Here is a 20032-nt window from a genome sequence, read left to right as displayed (position 1 = left end):
CACAACTTTTTTTTCCCACCATTTTTTTCCTGCATAGGTAGCTATCACAATTTCGACCAGATAAAGATATATATAGCCACTAACCAAGAAACAACTTCATCAGATGACAGTCTGATAACATATTTATTGTATAGCATATGTTTTTTTAGAAAAATGTGCAATTTCAGGTATAAATCACAGTTCTACATTGCAGCTGCAATCTGAAATAGTGCCGAAGCAGCCAGAATAATTACAGAGACCAACGTCAAATGCCGAAATACTCATCATAAAACATTTCTTTAAAATACACAGCGTACAGCAAATGAAAGACCAACATCTTGTGAATCCAGCCAATATTTCAGATTTTTTAAGTGTTTACAGCGAAAACACAATTTAGCATTATATTAGCTTACCACAATAGCCGGAAACACATCAAAGTCTCACCGCTTACTGACATCTAGGGGAAGGCGTATGCAGTGCATGTAGCCCCATAGCTTATAAGGGAATTTATAAACCGACCCTGGAACAGAGACCTCAATTTCAGAAATCTCACTTCTTGACAGGAAGTGAGCTGCAGAATGAGTTCTGTTTCACTCAGAGAAATAATTCAAACGGTTTTAGAAACTAGAGAGTGTTTTCTATCCAATAGTAATAATAATATGCATATTGTACGAGCAATAATTGAGTACGAGGCAGTTTAATCTGGGAACGAAAAATCTTCAAAGTGTAAACAGCACCCCCTATTGAGAAAAGGTGTTAAACTGCTAATAATAGATCATTTTCAACAGGCACGGATGAGTCCGCTATAATTGAGCTTCTTGGAAGCCGCACCAGCAAGCAGAGGGTTCCAATGGTTGCAGCCTACAAAACCACTTATGGGAAGGTGAGGTTTACACTAAAGTAATGACTGTGGTTTCTTCTATTGTCTGCTATTGTTGCTGTTAGTTTAACTTCCATGTAGTGTTCATCTATGTCTGCGTCCTGTAGTGGTAATTCTAACCAAAAGGAGATCGAGACTGTATTCTTCAAAACAACTTTATTATAACATTTGCAAAAATGAAGCAATCAATAACAACCACTCAGTGCATCGTTAGGAAAGCCCAATGAACAGAGTTCTCTCTCTTATAGAAAAACTACCACCTATTTTGTCTACGTGGCAGTTTAGCAGATGGAAACAGGGACGGAACATGGTGTGTAAAAGCAGATTTAGCTTGTCTGTTCAGATAATGGTGGCAACATCAACTGTCTGTTCCTTCCTGCTTGTTTTCACACATCTAAGTTCCTGTAGATTGTGAAAACAGGATTTTACATACTGAGGTCGCACCAGAACGGCTCTTATCTGTATGCCAAGATTTATGACTAAGTCACACGACAAGCCTGTATCAGTAAAAATACTAACATATAACAATAGACAACTATCTTAAATTAAACAGCATAGTATGTCAATCAAATGTATTTATAAAGCCCTTCTTACATCAGCTGATGTCACAAAGTGCTGTACAGAAACCCAGCCTAAAACCAAAACAGCAAGCAATGCAGGTGTAAAAGCACGGTGGCTAGGAAAAACTCCCTAGAAAGGCCAGAACATAGGAAGAAACCTAGAGAGGAACCAGGCTATGAGGGGTGGCCAGTCCTCTTCTGGCTGTGCCGGGTGGAGATTATAACAGAACATGGCCAAGATGTTCAAATGTTCATAAATGACCAGCAGGGTCAAATAATAATAATCACAGTGGTTGTAGACGGTGCAACGGGTCAGCACCTCAGGAGTAAATGTTAGTTGGCTTTTCATAGCCGATCATTCAGAGTATCTCTACCACTCCTGCTGTCTCTAGAGAGTTGAAAGCAGCAGGTCTGGGATAGGTAGCACGTCCGGTGAACAGGTCAGGGTTCTATAGCCGCAGGCAGAACAGTTGAAACTGGAGCAGCAGCAAAACCAGGTGGACTGGGGACAGCAAGGTGTCATCAGGCCAGGTAGTCCTGAGGCATGGTCCTAGGGCTCAGGTCCTCCGAGAGAGAGAAAGAATGAAAGAAAGAGAATTAGAGAGAGCATACTTCAATTCACACAGGACACCGTATAAGACAGGAGAAATACTCCAGATATAACAGACTGACCCTAGCCCCCCGACACATAAACTATTGCAGCATAAATACTGGTGGCTGAGACAGGAGGGGTCGGGAGACACTGTGTCTAATTAAACAGTATAGTATGTAATTAATATTTAATTTACACCGCAGTCTCAAATGGCACCCTATTCCCTATTTATTCCCCTATGAGCCCTGGTTGAAAGTAGTGCGCTATATAGGGAATAGGGTGGAGCAGCAGCACATTTGGGGCACAGATTTACTGTATGTTGAGTGACCTCTTACACAATCTTCTATTTCACAGGATTTATTCCACGATCTAAAGTCTGAGCTGACTGGGAGTTTTGAGATGCTGGCTATTGCCATGTTGCAGACACCAGCCAAGTTCGATGCATCTGAACTCAAAGAAGCCATATCGGTTTGAACGGGTTCTTTTGTTTACTCTTAGACTATACCAGGGTCATGTTCATTAGAGCAAAACGTAGGATAACATTTTGAAACAAAACAGAAACAAGCTTCTTATTGGACAAGTTCTGATATTACCTCCCCATTTCAGTCCGTTATGGACTGTTTTCTTCTGTTTTGTGCCTACTGAACACCACCCAGGTTATTCCACTCTTTATATTAGGCCTTTTTTGTGAGTCATTTCAGTATGAAACAGAAAGAAAAGCTCCATTAAAGACAGTAAAAGTCAGGTATGTTGAGGCCTGAGGAATCGCCCATCTTACTATCTGGTGAACAAAAGTGATTTAGCTACTTACTGTAGCTTGTAGAGAACAAGTATTACTTGGGCCATGATGTATTCTTGTCTTGAACCACAAACTATATGGTGAACTATGTGGGGATTCAATGTAGCTGTAGAGAATAAGTATTACTTTATTGCACCTGGCCAGTAATTATTATTGTCTTCTAGATCATTTCTGGAACTCATACACATAGCATTTATATATTTTACTGTATACTTAACCCTGGCTGGTTTTGTTCTCAGGGTGCAGGTACTGATGAAGCATGTCTCATTGAGATCCTGTCATCTCGCTCCAATGCAGAAATCAGAGAAATCAATCAAATTTACAAACATGGTAAGAGCTGTGTATTTGTATTTATTATGGATCCCCATTAGCTGCTGCCAAGGCAACAGTAGCTAAAATGCCAAGGCAGCAGCTACTCTTCCTGGGGTCCAGCAGAGTTAAGGCAGTTTATACAATTTTAAAAACATTACAATACATTCACAGATTTCACAACACACCTACTCCACCACTAACACATATCTACAGTACAAAATCCATGTGTACGTGTGTGTATAGTGCGTATGTTATCGTGTGTGTGTTTGTGGCAACTGACCACATGACTGAACGGTAATCCAGGTGCGACAAAACTAGGACCTGTAGGACCTGCCTTGTTGATAGTGTTGTTAAAAAGACAGAGCAGCTCTTTATTATGGATAGACTTCTCCCCATCTTAGCTACTGTTGTATCAATATGTTTTGATGACAGTTTACAATCCAGGGTTACTCCAAGCAGTTTAGTCACCTCAACTTGCTCAATTTCAACATGGTTTAGTGAATGATTTGTCCCAAATACAATGCTTTTAGTTTTATAAATATTTAGGACTAACTTATTCCTTGCCACCCACTCTGAAACTAACTGCAGCTCTTTGTTAAGTGTTGCAGTCATTTCAGTCTGTCACGTTCCTGACCTATTTTATGTTATTTTTGTATATGTTTAGAGGGTCAGGGCGTGAGTTGGGGTGGGCATTGTATGTTTTGTGTTTTCTATGTTTAGGGCACTTGAAATTAGCCTTATATGGTTCTCAATCAGAGACAGGTGTTTGACGTTTTCCTCTGATTGAGAACCATATATAGGTTGGCTGTTCACACTGTTTGTTTGTGGGTGATTGTCTTCCGTGTCTGTGTCTGCGCACCACACGGGACTGTTTTGGTTGTTCGGTTCGTTTATTGTAGTCTGTTCCTGTTCGTGAGTTCTGCGTGTTTTATGTAAGTTCCATGATCAGGTCTGTCTAYGTTGTTTGTTTGTTATTTTGTATAAGTCAAGTATAGTTYGTGTCAGTCTTCGTCTTTTCAATAAATTCATTATGTCAACATACCTCGCTGCGTATTGGTCCACCGATCCTTCTCTCCTCTCCTCGTCCGAGGAAGAGGAAGACGACAGCCGTTACACAGTCACTGTAGTAGCTGACATGTATAGTGTTGAGTAATCTGTATGCCAGTGGCATGTCATTAGTAAAGATTGAAAAAAGTAAGGAGCCTAGACACCTGCCCTGTGTGTTTCAGAGTAACTGACTGAAATGGCGTTCGTTTAAGAATATGTATTGAAATTCTGTTTGTTTCAGAGTATGGTAAGACCCTGGAGGATTCCATCAGTAACGACACCTCGGGACACTTCCGTAGGCTCCTCGTCTCACTCTGTCAGGTAACTTTTTATTGATATGTTATCGATGGGGTTTTGTTATGTTATTGATGTGTTGTTAATCGTTATCATTGCGTAACATCTTTGAAAGTGAAGGCTGTCGTGGCAATTTCCTGTATTACCAAATGAGGAGAGTTATAAACCACACACCAGTCAGAGTTATACTTAAATTTCATCTTTAATAATATGAGCTTCAAAATCGCCCTTTGACTCTCAGATCAATTCAGTGTCTATAATGAATTCTGAGAGTGCCTACAAAAGAATAACAAGATCTTTTATAGCCAAGATACACCCCTCTCAACTCACATGACGAACCACAGATCTTAGGAACAGTTCACAAAGAAAGACTTTTACTTGAGAAAGAGGAGTATCCCATAGCCAGATAGCATTAGCTATAAATTATCGTTCAGTTTGGTCTCTAAGACGAGGTTCTAATCTCGTTCCTGGTACTTCATAGTACAAAAACACCAACTCATCCAATGGCATATATCAATTGTCAACTCTAGATACCCCCATCTCAAGTACAATCCACTCCTGGACAAGCTCACTGAGGGGAGTGAGCCTCTAGGTCATATACTATCTCAAGATAAGTGCAACATCAGAGGGGACATACAATGGTTCCAGACACTGCCATACTCCTCCCCCCAATGGGAAAAGGAGGGAGTGTTTGGCGTACAGACATTGTGGAGACAACTAACTGGTTCCCCATTAATCACGCCATCCCTTCACATGGTTTAACAGATACATTCACATATGAAGACAATGTTCCATTCTGACCTCTCCCTTTCTGATAATCTGCATATTACCAGACATGTAAAGGACAAGCCTGACCTCTCCCCTCTCTGGGCCCCAAGTGACTTTTCCCTAGCTGAGAAGGGAAAAGTGCAACTGCCAACAGTATAGTCCAAAGGGAGACATTCTAATGACAAGTATCTCACATAAGCATATTATGTAAATAAAACATCTTATTTATCTATGTTACCTAACTAATTCTGATTCAGCCGCCACAAGGCTAAAGCTGATTCATGATGACAACCTAATACTCAACAAAGTCGGTGCTCTTGCACTTCAAACTGGCTATCTAATGGCTACAAATTAGACATATCTTTAATTTGTGTTAACAATTTCTGAAATGTCATATTATTTTAATGAAGTGAACAAGCGAAAAATACTTGGGGAAACCAAATTTGTATGAAACTGCTATTTCCCTCTCAAGATAAACATCTACTATAGCCCCTTCCTGAGTCAGGAGTCAGGAAGTAGAGCCTATTATAGAGCAATTTTTTGTTAACAAGCAAACGTCATATTGGAGTGGTGCACACGTATGCTCGCAGCAAAAAGTCCTGTAGCAGATAGCTATACACTGATGTTGGGACATTGACACTGTTGTTCGGACATTGACAAACTTAGTAGTGTRTGAGTGATGACCATGAAAACACATAAGACTGATGGCTATAGCTATGTTCAACAAGTTATTATTCTTCTGGCTTTACCTAGCTCTATTTGGGATATTTTACCTTGCCTCGCTGGCTTGCTACGTAATCAGTCCTCCAATGACATCTGCAATGTTGTAGATGATGACCATCTGATTACATGTTTGTTAACTTGCAGGAGCTGTATTTGAAGTTGAATGATCGTATCCACTTCAATGTAAACAAACCCCTTTCTATTGCGAATATGTGCCCAAAACATTTGATGCGGCTGGGTCTGGATTTTTCAAGAAGCAATGGGTCTATGGATGCATCCCAAAACTGTAGCCTATTCCCTATATAGTGCACTACTTTTGACCAGAACCGTATGGGCCTGGTCAAAAGTAGTGCACTATAAATGGAATGGGGTGTAATTTAGGACGTAACCCATAAAGATACCCTGGAAGATTTATGGAAGCAATTACTGAAATTGGGGAGGAGAAGTTGAGTTTCCATGCCTCAAATTCCTTCCAAGCTACGAGTATTCCACTGTTCATAGTTTGTAMGGGTTTCCAGATTTTTTCCCCCCTGTGGAATAATATCGTCTGCCTCCCAGGCACTGGTCAAAAGCAGTGCACTATATAGGGAATAAGATGCCATTTGGGACGCATCCATTTCTTTTGTAGTAAAAAAATGTTTTGCTTCCTGTTTGAAGGGAAATCGAGACGAGAGGGAACAAGTGGACATCAACATGGCCAAACAGGATGCTCAGGTGAACACGGTTTCTTGTTCTGTCAATATAATAGCAGTTAAATTGTTTTAAAGATCTTTGTGATGTCACAATAGTGCTTATATACCCAGTAGGCTTATAAGAAATTGGACATTTATTTGTTTCATTTCTGATCTGAAACTTTACTTAAGGAAGCATGTGTCTGCCAATATTCATCTTTAAAAAATTGAATGAAAAAAATATTGTCAGCCGATATATGATTCCAAAGATATGATATATGATTCCAAAGAGTTAGACAAGCATTTCATGCTTCTACTGATAGTTATTTTGTGTTAGATACTGATCATGTTGTGCGTTAGAAACTGATCATGTTGTTTATTGTTAATTTTTAAATTTTTGATTTCACCATTATTTAACCAGGTAGGCCAGTTGAGAACAAGTTCTCATTTACAACTGCGTACAGTCAATAACACAATAGAAAAAAGTGGGGRAAAAAGTCTATATACAGTGTGTGCAAATGGCGTGAGGAGGTAAGGCAATAAATAGGCCATAGTGGCGAAATAATTACAATTTAGCAAATTAACACTGGAGTGATAGATGTGCAAGTAGAGATTCTGGGATGCAAAGGAGCAAAAAAAGAATAACAATATGGGGATGAGGTAGTTGGGTGGGCTATTTACAGATGGGCTGTGTACAACTGCAGCCATCGGTTAGCTGCTCAGATAGCTGATGTTTAAAGTTAGTGAGGGAAATATAAGTCTCCAGCTTCAGCGATTTTTGCAATTCGTTTCAGTCATTAGCAGCAGAGAACTGGAAGGAAAGGCGGCCAAAGAGGTGTTGGCTTTGGGGTTGACCAGTGAGATATACCTGCTGGAGCACATGCTACGGGAGGGTGTTGTTATCGTGACCAGTGAGCTGAGATAAGGGGGGGGGCTTTACCTAGCAACAACTTATAGATGACCTGGAGCCAGTGGGTCTGGCGACGAATATGCAGCGAGGGCCAGCCGACGAGAGCATACAGGTCGCAGTGGTGGGTGGTATATGGGGCTTTGGTGACAAAACGGATGGCACTGTGATAAGACTGCATCCAGTTTGCTGAGTAGAGTGTTGGAGCCTATTTTGTAAATTATATCGCCGAAGTCGAGGATCGGTAGGATATTCAGTTTTACGAGGGTATGTTTGGCGGCGTGAGTGAAGGAGGCTTTGTTGCGAAATAGGAAGCCGATTCTAGATTTAATTTTGGATTGGAGATGTTTAATGTGAGTCTGGAAGGAGAGTTTACAGTCTAGCCAGACACCTAGGTATTTGTAGTTGTCCACATATTCTAAATCAGAACCGTCCAGAGTAGTGATGCTGGTCCGGCGGGCGGGTGCGGGCAGCGATCGGTTGAAAATGCATACTTTTAGTTTTACTAGCGTTTAAGAGCAGTTGTGTGTTACAAACTGATAATGTTATGTTGTGCGTTAGAAACTGATAGTGTTATGTTGTCCTTTAGAAACTGATCATGTTGTGCGTTAGAAACTGATCCTGTTATGTTGTGTGTTAGAAACTGATCATGTTATGTTGTGTGTTAGAAACTGATAATGTTATGTTGTGTGTTAGAAACTGATCATGTTATGTTGTGCGTTAGAAACTGATAATGTTATGTTGTGTGTTAGAAACTGAACATGCTGTGTGTTAGAAACTGATAATGTTATGTTGTGTGTTAGAAACTGATCATCGTATGTTTGTGTTAGAAAACTGAACTGTGTGTGTAGAAACTGATAATGTTATGTTGATAAGCCTGGTCTAGAAACTGAACATGTTGTGTGTTAGAAACTGATCATGTTGTTGTGTTAGAAACTGATCATGTTGTGCGTGTTAGAAACTGATCCTGTTATGTTGTGTGTTAGAAACTGATAATGTTATGTTGTGTGTTAGAAACTGATAATGTTATGTTGTGTGTTAGAAACTGATAATGTTATGTGTGTGTTAGAAACTGAACATGTTGTGTGTTGAAACTGATCATGTTTGTGTGTTAGAAACTGTCATGTTGTGTGTTAGAAACGATCATGTTTGTGTGTTAGAAACTGATCCTGTTATGTTGTGTGTTAGAAACTGATAATGTTTATTTGTGTGTTAGAAACTGATAATGTTATGTTGTGTGTTAGAAACTGAAATATGTTGTGTGGTTAAACTGATATGTAATGTTGTGTGTTAGAAAACTGATCATGTTTGTGTTAAGAACTGATAATGTTATTTGGTTAGAAACTGATAATGTTATGTTGTGTGTTAGAAAACTGAAATGTTGTGTGTTAGAAACTGATAATGTTATGTTGTGTGTTAGAAACTGATATTATGTTTGTGTTAGAAACTGATCATGTTATTGTGGTTAGAAACTGATCAGTATGTTGTGTGTTTTAAGGAAACTGATCATGTTAGTTGTGGTTAGAAACTGATAATGTTATGGTGTGGTTAGAAACTGATAATGTTATGTTGTGGTTAGAAACTGATAGTTATTGTGTGGTAGAAACGAAATATGTTTGTGTTGTTAGAAACTGATCAATGTTATGTTGTGTGTAGAAACTGAACAGTTGTGTGTTAGAAACTGATAAGTTATGTTTGTTGTAGAAAATGATCAATGTTGTGTGTTAGAAACGATCATGTTTGTGTGGTTAGAAACGATCAATGTTTTGTGTTTAGAACACGGATCATGTTGGTGTTAGAAACTGATCATGTGTGTGTTAGAAACTGATCTTTGTTGTTAGAAACTGATCATGTTGTGTGTTGAAAACTGATACTGTTATGTTGTGCTGTTAGAAACTGGATCATGTTTGTTTAGAAAACTGATAATGTTAGTTGTGTGTTAGAAAACTGATCTAAGTTATGTTGTGCGTTAGAAACTGATAATGTTATGTTGTGTGTTAAAACACTGATAATGTTATGTTGTGTTAGAAACTGATAATGTTAGTGTGTGTGTTAGAAAACGAACACGTTGGTGGTTAGAAACTGATAATGTTATGTTTGTGTGTTAGAACACTGAAAACACGTTGTGTGTTAGAAACTGATAATGTTATGTTGTGTGTTAGAAACTGATCATGTGTGTGTTAGAAACTGATCATTTAGTGTGGTTGAAACGATCTGTGTGTTGTTAGAAACTGATCATGTTGTGTGTTACGAACACTGATCATGTTGTGCTGTGTAGAAAATGATCATGTTGTGTGTTAGAACTGATCATGTTGTGTGTTAGAAACTGATAATGTTATGTTGTGGTTAGAAACTGATCATGTTGTGTTAGAAACTGATAATGTATTGTGTTGTTAGAAACTGATAATGTTATGTTGTGTGTTAGAAACTGATCTGTTATGTTGTGTTTAGAAACTGATCTGTTATTGTGGTGTTAGAAACTGATAATGTTATGTTTGTGGTTAGAAACTGATAATGTGTTGTGTGTTTAGAAACTGATCATGTTGTGTGTTAAGAAACTGATCATGTTATGTGTGCGTTAGAAACGGATCATGTTGTGTGTTAGAACTGATCATGTTGTTGTGTTAGAAACTGATCATTGTTGTGTTAGAAACTGATCATGTTGTGTGTTAGAAACTGATCAATACGGTTGTGTGTTAGAAACTGATAATGTTATGTTGTGTGTTAGAAACTGGAATCATGTTGTGTGGTTAGAAAACGATAATGTTATGTTGTGTGTTAGAAACTGATAATGTTATTTTGCTGTGTTAGAAACTGATAATGTTATGTTGTGTGTTAGAAACTGATAATGTTATTGTTGTGCCGTTAGAAACTGAACATGTTGTTGTAGAAACTGATCATGTTTGTGTTAGAAACTGATCATGTTGTGTGTTAGAAACTGATCATGTTATGTGTTAGAAACTGAATCATTTATCTTATGCTTTGTGCGTTAGAAACTGAACATGTTGTGCGTTAGAAACTGATCATGTTGTGTGTGTTAGAAACTGAACATGTTGTGCGTTAGAAACACTGATCATGTTGTGTGTGGTTAGAAACTGATCATGTTGTGTGTAGAACTGATAAATGTTGTGTTAGAAACTGATCATGTTGTGTTGTTAGAAAACTGATCTGTTATGTTGTGTGTTAGAAACTGCATCCTGGTTATGTTTGGGTAGAAAACGGATCCGTGTGTGTATAGAAACGGATCATTTGTTTGTGTTGCGAGAACTGATCATGTTATGTGTGTGTTAGAAACTGGTTATGTTGTGTGTTAGAAACTGCGTTGTGTGGTTAGAAACTGATCCTGTTTTATGTTGGTGTTTAGAAAACTGGCTATGTGTGTGTTAGAGAACTGATTTGGTTATTTGTGTGTGTTAGAAACTGGCTTCATGGTTGTGTGTGCTTAGAAAACTGGTTATGTTGTGTGTGTTAGAAACTGGTTATGTGTGTTAGAAACTGATCCTGTTATGTTGTGTGTTAGAAACTGATTGTGTTATGTTGTGTGTTTAGAAACTGTATGCTGCCGGGGAGAACAAAGTGGGGACGGATGAGTCCCAGTTCAACGCCATACTGTGTGCCAGGAGCAAACCCCACCTGAGAGCAGGTAGCTACCCATCCTGCAGTATCTGTGTTTATATTACCAAGTCAGTTCACTGTTCTGGCCGACAGGGTTGTAACCTCTCAGATATTGAGTGAGGTTGTTTCCTCATATACTGTTTTTCTATGTCTATTATCTCAACAATATTTATACAAACATTTTATTCACTATATTAATGTATATTACCTGGTTGTTCCAATGTCATAACAACCCTGCCCATGGCTCATTAGTATATTATAACTTTACTAAGTGGTTATAAAAAACATATTACATGTTTATCAACCATGCGTATGGTTATAACAACTCTACCTATGGTTATAACAACCTTTAAAAATCTAGTCAAAGCTTATTGGTCGTGTACACAGTTGTGCAGATGTTATCGCAGGTGCATCGAAATGTTTGTTTCTAGCTCCAACAATGCAGCAATATCTAGCAAATGACATGTTTTTATTACATGGTTATAGCAMCCGGCGCATGGTTATAGCAACCCGGCGCATGGTAACAGCAACCGGCGCATGGTTATAGCAACCCGGCGCATGGTTATAGCAACTCTGCGCATGGTAACAGCAACCGGCGCATGGTTATAGCAACTCTGCGCATGGTAACAGCAACCGGCGCATGGTTATAGCAACCCGGCGCATGGTAACAGCAACCGGCGCATGGTTATAGCAACTCTGCGCATGGCTCATTAGTATGACAACCTTATTACATGTATAACAACCCTGCCTATGGTTCTTGTTTCTGCTAGTGTTCCATGAGTACCAACAGATGTGTGGCAGAGACATCGTGAAGAGCATCTGCAGGGAGATGTCTGGAGACATGGAGGACGGCATGGTGGCTGTTGGTAAGTTCAGAAATAACCATCTAGCACTTTTTGGATCTGAAATCCTGTTGACTGATGAGTGTTGAAAATCATATGACTCAGGATCACACTGATTTGGTTTGGTTTGATATGCACAGTGTCTACATATGGCTCTAAAGGAGGAATGGGTTGCCACTTGGGACTAAGCCAGTATGAAGGTTAGTCATGTCTCTACTCTATGAAGTAAAGCCTTGTCTTGTTGTGTTGCAGTGAAATGCATCAGGAACACTCCTGAATACTTTGCAGAGAGGCTTCACAAGGCCATGGCGGTAAGGAAAGAAAACTGTTTCTCACTCCGCTGATGGAAATGTTCTTAAACCGTGTTTACGGGTAGCCACCATGAGACATTGTTTGTAATCACTATAGTGTCTTGGACATATTTACACACACACACACACACACACTAGTGCTGAGCTATTAACCAACATTTTTTCAACAACTAATTGACAGGGTTCAATTATTTGAATTTCATTTCGTTTCGTTTTTTTCTTCTGTTTCTCTAGAGATAAACCAGATCAAGCCTGAACTGTGCGATGTAATATGGCGTTGTAGTTTCCAACAGGTCAATTCTACATAATGTAGTGCATAAAATGTGGTARTTAACTACAATGTCCATAATCCATTGCGCATATACTTGTCCGGTCTGTTTCTTTTATGCCTGCTATGGCAGAGGCGGAAGAATGTGCAATCTTGAGGGGATATAGAGAGCAGCTGTTGTGTCTCGAGGTACACTATATATACAAAGGTATGTGGGCACTCCTTCAAATTAGTGGATTCTGCTATTTCAGCCACACTCGTTGCTGTCGGGTGTATAAAATCGAGCACGYAGCCATGCAATCTCCATAGACAAACATTCAACCCAAATAATCGAAACCGAAATAGAAAACCGTGATTATTTTTTAATAATTGAACCGAAACAAACTCAGAAAGCACTAATCACTCAGCACTAACACACATTTAGACGCCGTAGTGATTTTTATAGATTTTTATTTGTTATTTCACCTTTATTTAACCACGTAGGCCAGTTGAGAAAAAGTTCACATTTACAACTGCGACCTGGCCAAGATAAAGCAAAGCAGTGCGACACAAACAACACAGTTACACATGGGATAAACAAACGTACAGTCCATAACACAATAGAAAAATATATATACAGTGTGTGCAAATGTAGTAAGATTAGGGAGGTAAGGCAATAACTAGGCCATAGTGGCGAAATAATTACAATTTAGCAATTAAACACTGGAGTGATAGATGTGCAAGTAGAGATTCTGGGATGCAAAGGAGCAAAAAAATAATAACAATATGGGGATGAGGTAGTTGGGTGGGCTATTTACAGATGGCTGTGTACAGGTGCAATGATCGGTAAGCTGCTCTGACAGCTGATGCTTAAAGTTAGTGAGGGAAATATAAGACTCCAGCTTCAGTGATTTTTGCAATTCGTTCCAGTCACTTGCAGCAGAGAACTGGAAGGAAAGGCGGCCAAAGAGGAGTTGGCTTTGGGGATGACCAGTGAAATATACCTGCTGGAGCGCGTGCTGCTATGGTGACCAGTGAGCTGAGATAAGGCGGGGCTTTACCTAGCAAAGACCCTTATAGATGACCTGGAGCCAGTGGGTTAGGCGACGAATATGAAGCGAGGGCCAGCCAACAAGAGCATACAGGTCGCAGTGGTGGGTAGTATATGGGGCTTTGGTGACAAAACGGATGGCACGTTGATAGACTGCATCCAATAGGCTGAGTAGAGTGTTGGAGSCTATTTTGTAAATGACATTGCCGAAGTCAAGGATCGGTAGGATAGTCAGTTTTACAAGGGTATGTTTGGCAGCATGAGTGAAGGATGCTTTGTTGTGAAATAGGAAGCCGATTCTAGATTTAATTTTGGAGATGTTTAATGTGAGTCTGGAAGGAGAGTTTACAGTCTAGCCAGACACCTAGATATTTGTAGTTGTCCACATATTCTAAGTCAGAGCCGTCCAGAGTAGTGATGCTAGACGGGCGAGCGGGTGCAGGCAGCGATCGGTTGAAGAGCATGCATTTAGTTTTACTTGCATTTAAGAGCAGTTGGAGGCCACGGAAGGAGTGTTGTATGGCATTGAAGCTCATCTGGAGGTTTGTTAACACAGTGTCCAAAGAAGGGCCAGAAGTATACAGAATGGTGTCGTCTGCGTAGAGGTGGATCAGAGAATCACCAGCTGCAAGAGCAACATCATTGATGTATGCAGAGAAAAGAGTCGGCCCGAGAATTGAACCCTGTGGCACCCCCATAGAGACTTCCAGAGCTCCAGACAACAGGCCCTCCGATTTGACACACTCAACTCTAACTGAGAAGTAGTTGGTGAACCAGGCGAGGCAGYCATTTGAGAAACCAAGGCTGTTGAGTCTGCCGATAAGAATGCGGTGATTGACACGAGTCGAAAGCCTTGGCCAGGTCGATGAAGATGGCTGCACAGTATTGTCTTTTATCGATGGCGGTTATGATATCGTTTAGGACCTTGAGCGTGGCTGAGGTGCACCCATGACCAGCTCGGAAACCAGATTGCATAGCGGAGAAGGTACGGTGGGATTCTAAATGGTCGGTGATCTGTTTGTTGACTTGGCTTTCGAAGACTTTAGAAAGGCAGGGTAGGATAGATATAGGTCTGTAACAGTTAGGGTCTAGAGCACAGGTGTCAAACTCATTCCACGGGGGGCCGAGTGTCTGCGGGTTTTCGCTCCTCCCTTGGACTTGATTGATGAATTAACATCACTAATTAGTTAGGAACTCCCCACACCTGGTTGTCTAGGGCTTTATTGAAAGGAAAAACCAAAAACCTGCAGACACTAGGCCCTCCGTGGAATGARTTTGACACCCCTGGTCTAGAGTGTCTCCCACTTTGAAGAGGGGGATGACCGCGGCAGCTTTCCAATCTTTTGGATCTCAGACGATACGAGAGGTTGAACAGGCTGGTAATAGGGGTGATGGAGTGATGGAGACAACAAGCTATGTTTCAGGGCTAGTTCATGGGATGGCACCTACTGTGTTGACTAAAGAGTTCATGCTTATATTATACTGATATTATGATGACATTTTGTGAAGTTTTGGACTTCGGTAAGGGTTTTTCCAACTATTCGGGCTAGAGATCGACCGATTAATCGGAATGGCCGATTAATTAGGGCAGATTTCAAGTTATCATAACAATCGGAAATCTGTATTTTTGGACACCGATTTTGCCTTTTTATTTTTTTACACCTTTATTTAATCTTTATTTAACTAGGAAAGTCAGTTAAGAACACAGTCTTATTTTCAATGACGGCCTAGGAACGAACGGTGGGTTAACTGCCTCGTTCAGGGGCAGAATGACAGATTTTCACATTGTCAGCTCGGGGGATCCAATCTTGCAACCTTACAGTTAACTAGTCCAACGCAATAACGACCTGCACTCCACAAGGAGACTGACTGCCTGTTACGCGAATGCAGTAAGCCAAGGTAAATTGCTAGCTAGCATTAAACTTATCTTATAAAAAACAATCAATCAATCATAATCACTAGTTAACTACACATGGTTGATGATATTACTAGATATTATCTAGCGTGTCCTGTGTTGCATATAATCTGACTGAGCATAAAAGTATCTAAGTATCTGATTGAGCGGTGGTAGGCAGAAGCAGGCGCGTAAACATTCATTCAAACAGCACTTTCGTGCGTTTTGCCAGCAGCTCTTCGTTGTGCGTCAAGCATTACGCTGTTTATGACTTCAAGCCTATCAACTCCCGAGATGAGGCTGGTGTAACCGAAGTGAAATGGCTAGCTAGTTAGCGCGCGCTAATAGCGTTTCAAATGTCACTCGCTCTGAGCCTTGGAGTGGTTGTTCCCCTTGCTCTGCATGGGTAACGGTGCTTCGAGGGTGGCTGTTGTCGTTGTGTTCCTGGTTCGAGCCCAGGGAGGAGCGAGGAGGGACGGAAGCTATACTGTTACACTGGCAATACTAAAGTGCCTATAAGAACATCCAATAGTCAAAGGTTAATGAAATACAAATGGTATAGAGGGAAATAGTCCTATAATTCCTATAATAACTACAACCTAAAACTTCTTACCTGGGAATATTGAAGACTCATGTTAAAAGGAACCACCAGCTTTCATATGTTCTCATGTTCTAAATGTTAGCTTTCTTACATGGCACATATTGCACTTTTACTTTCTTCTCCGGCACTTTGTTTTTGCATTATTTAAACCAAATTGAACATGTTTCATTATTTATTTGAGGCTAAATTGATTTTATTGATGTATTATATTAAGTTAAAATAAGTGTTCATTCAGTATTGTTGTAATTGTCATTATTACAAATAAATCAACAACAAAAAAGTGGCCGATTAATCGGTAGCGGCTTTTTTGGTCCTCCAATAATCGGTATCGGTATCGGCGTTGAAAAATCATAATCCGTCGACCTCTAATTCGGGCACATTTATTTTCTCGAGGCAAGCTGAAGTTGGTAGCCAAAGTCAGTAGCTGAWGTCTATGCCCCTTTGTCGGTGATTGGTTAACAGTAGGGATTCTTCAATAAAGTCTTTCTTGTCATTCAATGAGAGACGGCTCGTTTTCATGCACATTTTGTCACTGATAAATACTGCACCAAATATCTTAGTTAAATGTAAAATTGCAGAAATGTCGAAATTATTGACAGATTTCTTGAGTAATCTTGGATTAATTCGGACTATTTGGAAGTGTATACTGGCTACGGTGTCTCAAAATGGACAAACGGTACTATTGCCTCCTTTTTAATTTTTTTTTCAAGCGAATGTCTTTTAAGGGAGTATGCGAGCACACTCGTTCGGTTCGCCTAGCCGRGTTTGGCTTGGCGCCAGCCGAACTGAAGCATACTGACGCCTTAACCCCTCTTTGTGATATAAATCCTTTAATTCATATTTAGTATTGACTCTGTACTATGTGTTCCCAGGGGGCTGGGACCAAGGACAGGACTCTGATTCGGGTCATGGTGACTCGCTCTGAGGTGGACATGCTGGACATCAGACAGGTGTATCAGCAGACCTACGGGAAATCACTGTACACCGCCATCTCTGTATGTACCTTACACAAACAATCACTATGCTAAAATTATTTTATTGGAATCAATCCATTGATTTTATGCTATGGAGATGGATTGCTGCCAAAATTATGGAAATGAATGAATAATAATTCACAAGTAAATTATATTCATTTCTTGGTTTATCTAGTGGAAAATTATGCATTTAATACTGTTTTTTTTCTCACCATCTGATAGGGTGACACCTCTGGTGACTACAAGAAGATGCTGCTGAAACTGTGTGGTGGAAGTGATTAGAGGGAAATTAAGACATCGTCTACATCAACCAGGACAGTGAAGTCATAGAATTAGAATGAGAATATTTCAATTCAGAGGTGCTATGGCCGTTCTATTTCTATGAGTGTGCTAGTCCATAAGAATGTGCCAGACACGATCCTATATCAACCTGTGATGCATGTCGTTATTTTAGCCTTACTTGTGTCTCACAGTCCAATGCAACATTTCATTACTAACTACTAACACACACACCATAATGTACTAAATGATATATGCAAGATAATTATTTTCTTTGCTGCATATGCAATCAGTTATTGTGTAGTCTTGATACATTTTCACAGTGGTGGAAAAAGTCCCCAATTGTCACACTTGATTAAAAGTAAAGATCCCGTAATAGAAAAAGTATTTTTACTTAAGTACTTTACACCACTGCATTTTCAAACGTTTTTTTTATCATGATATGTGTAATCATATTTCATGTTATCAGGATAGTATCATTGTATACTAAAATACAGTACTATAATTTACAAATGATTAGCTTTCTGCCAAAAACTAAATATATATGAATATTTCTGGATGTTAAAGCCTTTGTGTAAACACGTGCAAATATTGTATGAGATTTAGATACTTAAGATATACAAAATGTTGTATCCTACAGTTTTATTGCAGACTACTACTATATTCTATGCAAATTAGCACCTTGTTTCATTTAGAATGAAAGCCAATAATAATGAAATATCACCAGACATTTCTTCCCAAATGTTTCTCTTTTAGTGACACCTTTTATTAATGTAGGCAATTTTCCATTGCTTGTTTCCCAGATATAAACACAATGTTGCCTTTTTATGCTCCAGACCCAAAACCCGCCATGGCATGCAACTCTTTCAATGTTATACCATCTATTTTGAAAGCTATTTAGTTCCACACAAGTCAATATTTGTTTCTCATGTAATCTTTCATTGCCATTTTTACCATAATTTGAATGTAAGTCATTGTGCAACTGTTTGCCAAAAGTGAAATATTTATTCATTACATAGGTATCTATAACCGGTATACATGTAGTAAAATGTTATGCCAGTAGAGAGCAGGTTTTATACACAAGTGAAATTGGCAATGGATCCACTGAGACATGGTAACTGGAAAATTATAAATTCTGGCACAGTATATAGCTATTATATTAATACCACTTTTGTTACTTGTCACAATGGCCCAAAAGTGCTGCCTTTGTATGTACAAACTAATGTTTATAATCATTTGATTGTTGTAATGTTCATCCACAGGCTTATAACGGCATCCTTCGTGTCAATTAAAATATTTTAACTGACTCATTTTTTGTTTCAATAATTGGATTTTTGTCCTTCATATTCATATCATTGATTGTCATAGCCTGAGTGCTATTAAGCCAAATCCTTTACACTCATAGGCTGCACAAGGACAGCATTGAAGATGGAAAGAGCACAAACAGACTTGGGACCAGGCAATGACTAATTTCTCAACTGAGAGACATTTAATAACTTCTTAAATAGTTATTTCCCTATTAGACAGCTGTTTAACACAACAATGATCATTTGCATTTCAAAGGCCTGTTTCATTTCCACCGTGGCCAGATAATGAACCTACGCAGACACATCGAAGTCAAGCTGACAGTCGATCCCTCTTCAGAGACAAGATTTACCTCACCTTACCTACAGTCAAAGGTGGAAATGAAAAGGCTCATATGAAAGTATCCTCTCTGCATGGGCCTTCCTCTCTTATCKGAGAGGGGAAATTAAATAATGTCTCAAATGGCATCCTATTCCCTTTATAGTGCACTACTTTTCACCAAGGCCCATCAAATAGGGTGCCAATTGGGACTTGAGAAAAAGGTTGGTTTGCGTTAKAGTTCACTGCCACACCAGATAGTGGTTTTAGCACAGCAGAGAGCTTTAGCTGGGCTGAAAATAGTGGATGAAATGGAGGATGAGAGAAATGTATTTAAAGGCAATATTTCAAAGACCCCTCCCTCTCTTTTCCTATCTTTCTCGCTCTCTTCCCTCCCTTATTTACCCTAATTTTACCAGGTAAGTTGACTGAGAACACATTATTTTACAGCAACGACCTGGGGAAGAGTTTCAGAGGGGATGAATGAGCCAATATGGAAGCTGTGGTTGATTTGGTGGCCATGATGGTATGATTGGTATAAAATATTGGGGATTTAGCCATGGCACCTGGGTTAACACCCCTACTCTTATGATAAGTGAATGAAGCTTTTCTCATGCAGCTGTAATCATTTTAATATATGTTGGCTAGGCTTCTTGTATCGTAGCGTCACAGACTTATAAATTACATATCAAAGAGGCTATTTTGAAGCTGGATTTACCTGCAATGATTGTGGTTCTTTCACCCACTGTAGTTGACTTATTGTAAGTCGCTCTATAAATCTGACGTAAAAAAAAATATTATTTTACACATTTTCTATGTGTAAAAAGGCTCTAAGAGCATCTTCTAATGACTCAAATGTCAATAATACTGAGGAAGAATAGGAACCAAATCTTTATGTTTGAGGGTTAGCTTAGTGTTACTACTAAATGACCCTTCACTTTGTAAATCCATGTGATCCTTTCTTCATCAAATATGAAGGTCAAAGGTAAATTAGGAGCAAAGCGGGAAAGTCCGACCACTTCCTTGTACTGTTGTTACAGAGTTACACTTGATGAATTATTAA

The 20032-nt window shown here is 39.3% G+C and overlaps 1 protein-coding gene across 1 annotated transcript in view; it reads left to right on the top strand.

The window, feature by feature from the left end:
* Positions 1-18052, top strand: part of LOC111977785 (annexin A4) — a 27333-nt gene extending 9281 nt beyond the window's left edge. The window contains exons 6-15 of the mRNA XM_024007433.3: positions 768-862; positions 2366-2479; positions 3050-3140; positions 4411-4490; positions 6612-6668; positions 11082-11175; positions 11918-12013; positions 12242-12300; positions 16966-17088; positions 17290-18052. Coding sequence (XP_023863201.1) covers positions 768-862; positions 2366-2479; positions 3050-3140; positions 4411-4490; positions 6612-6668; positions 11082-11175; positions 11918-12013; positions 12242-12300; positions 16966-17088; positions 17290-17349 — 869 coding nt within the window. The 3' untranslated portion in view covers positions 17350-18052. The remainder of the gene's footprint in view (positions 1-767; positions 863-2365; positions 2480-3049; positions 3141-4410; positions 4491-6611; positions 6669-11081; positions 11176-11917; positions 12014-12241; positions 12301-16965; positions 17089-17289) is intronic.
* The last annotated feature ends 1980 nt before the right edge of the window (positions 18053-20032 follow it).

The sequence above is a fragment of the Salvelinus sp. IW2-2015 genome, linkage group LG18 (genome assembly GCF_002910315.2).
Source record: "Salvelinus sp. IW2-2015 linkage group LG18, ASM291031v2, whole genome shotgun sequence".
In the NCBI taxonomy this organism is placed as follows: Eukaryota; Metazoa; Chordata; class Actinopteri; order Salmoniformes; family Salmonidae; genus Salvelinus; species Salvelinus sp. IW2-2015.
This window is presented reverse-complemented; position numbering and strand designations above follow the sequence as displayed.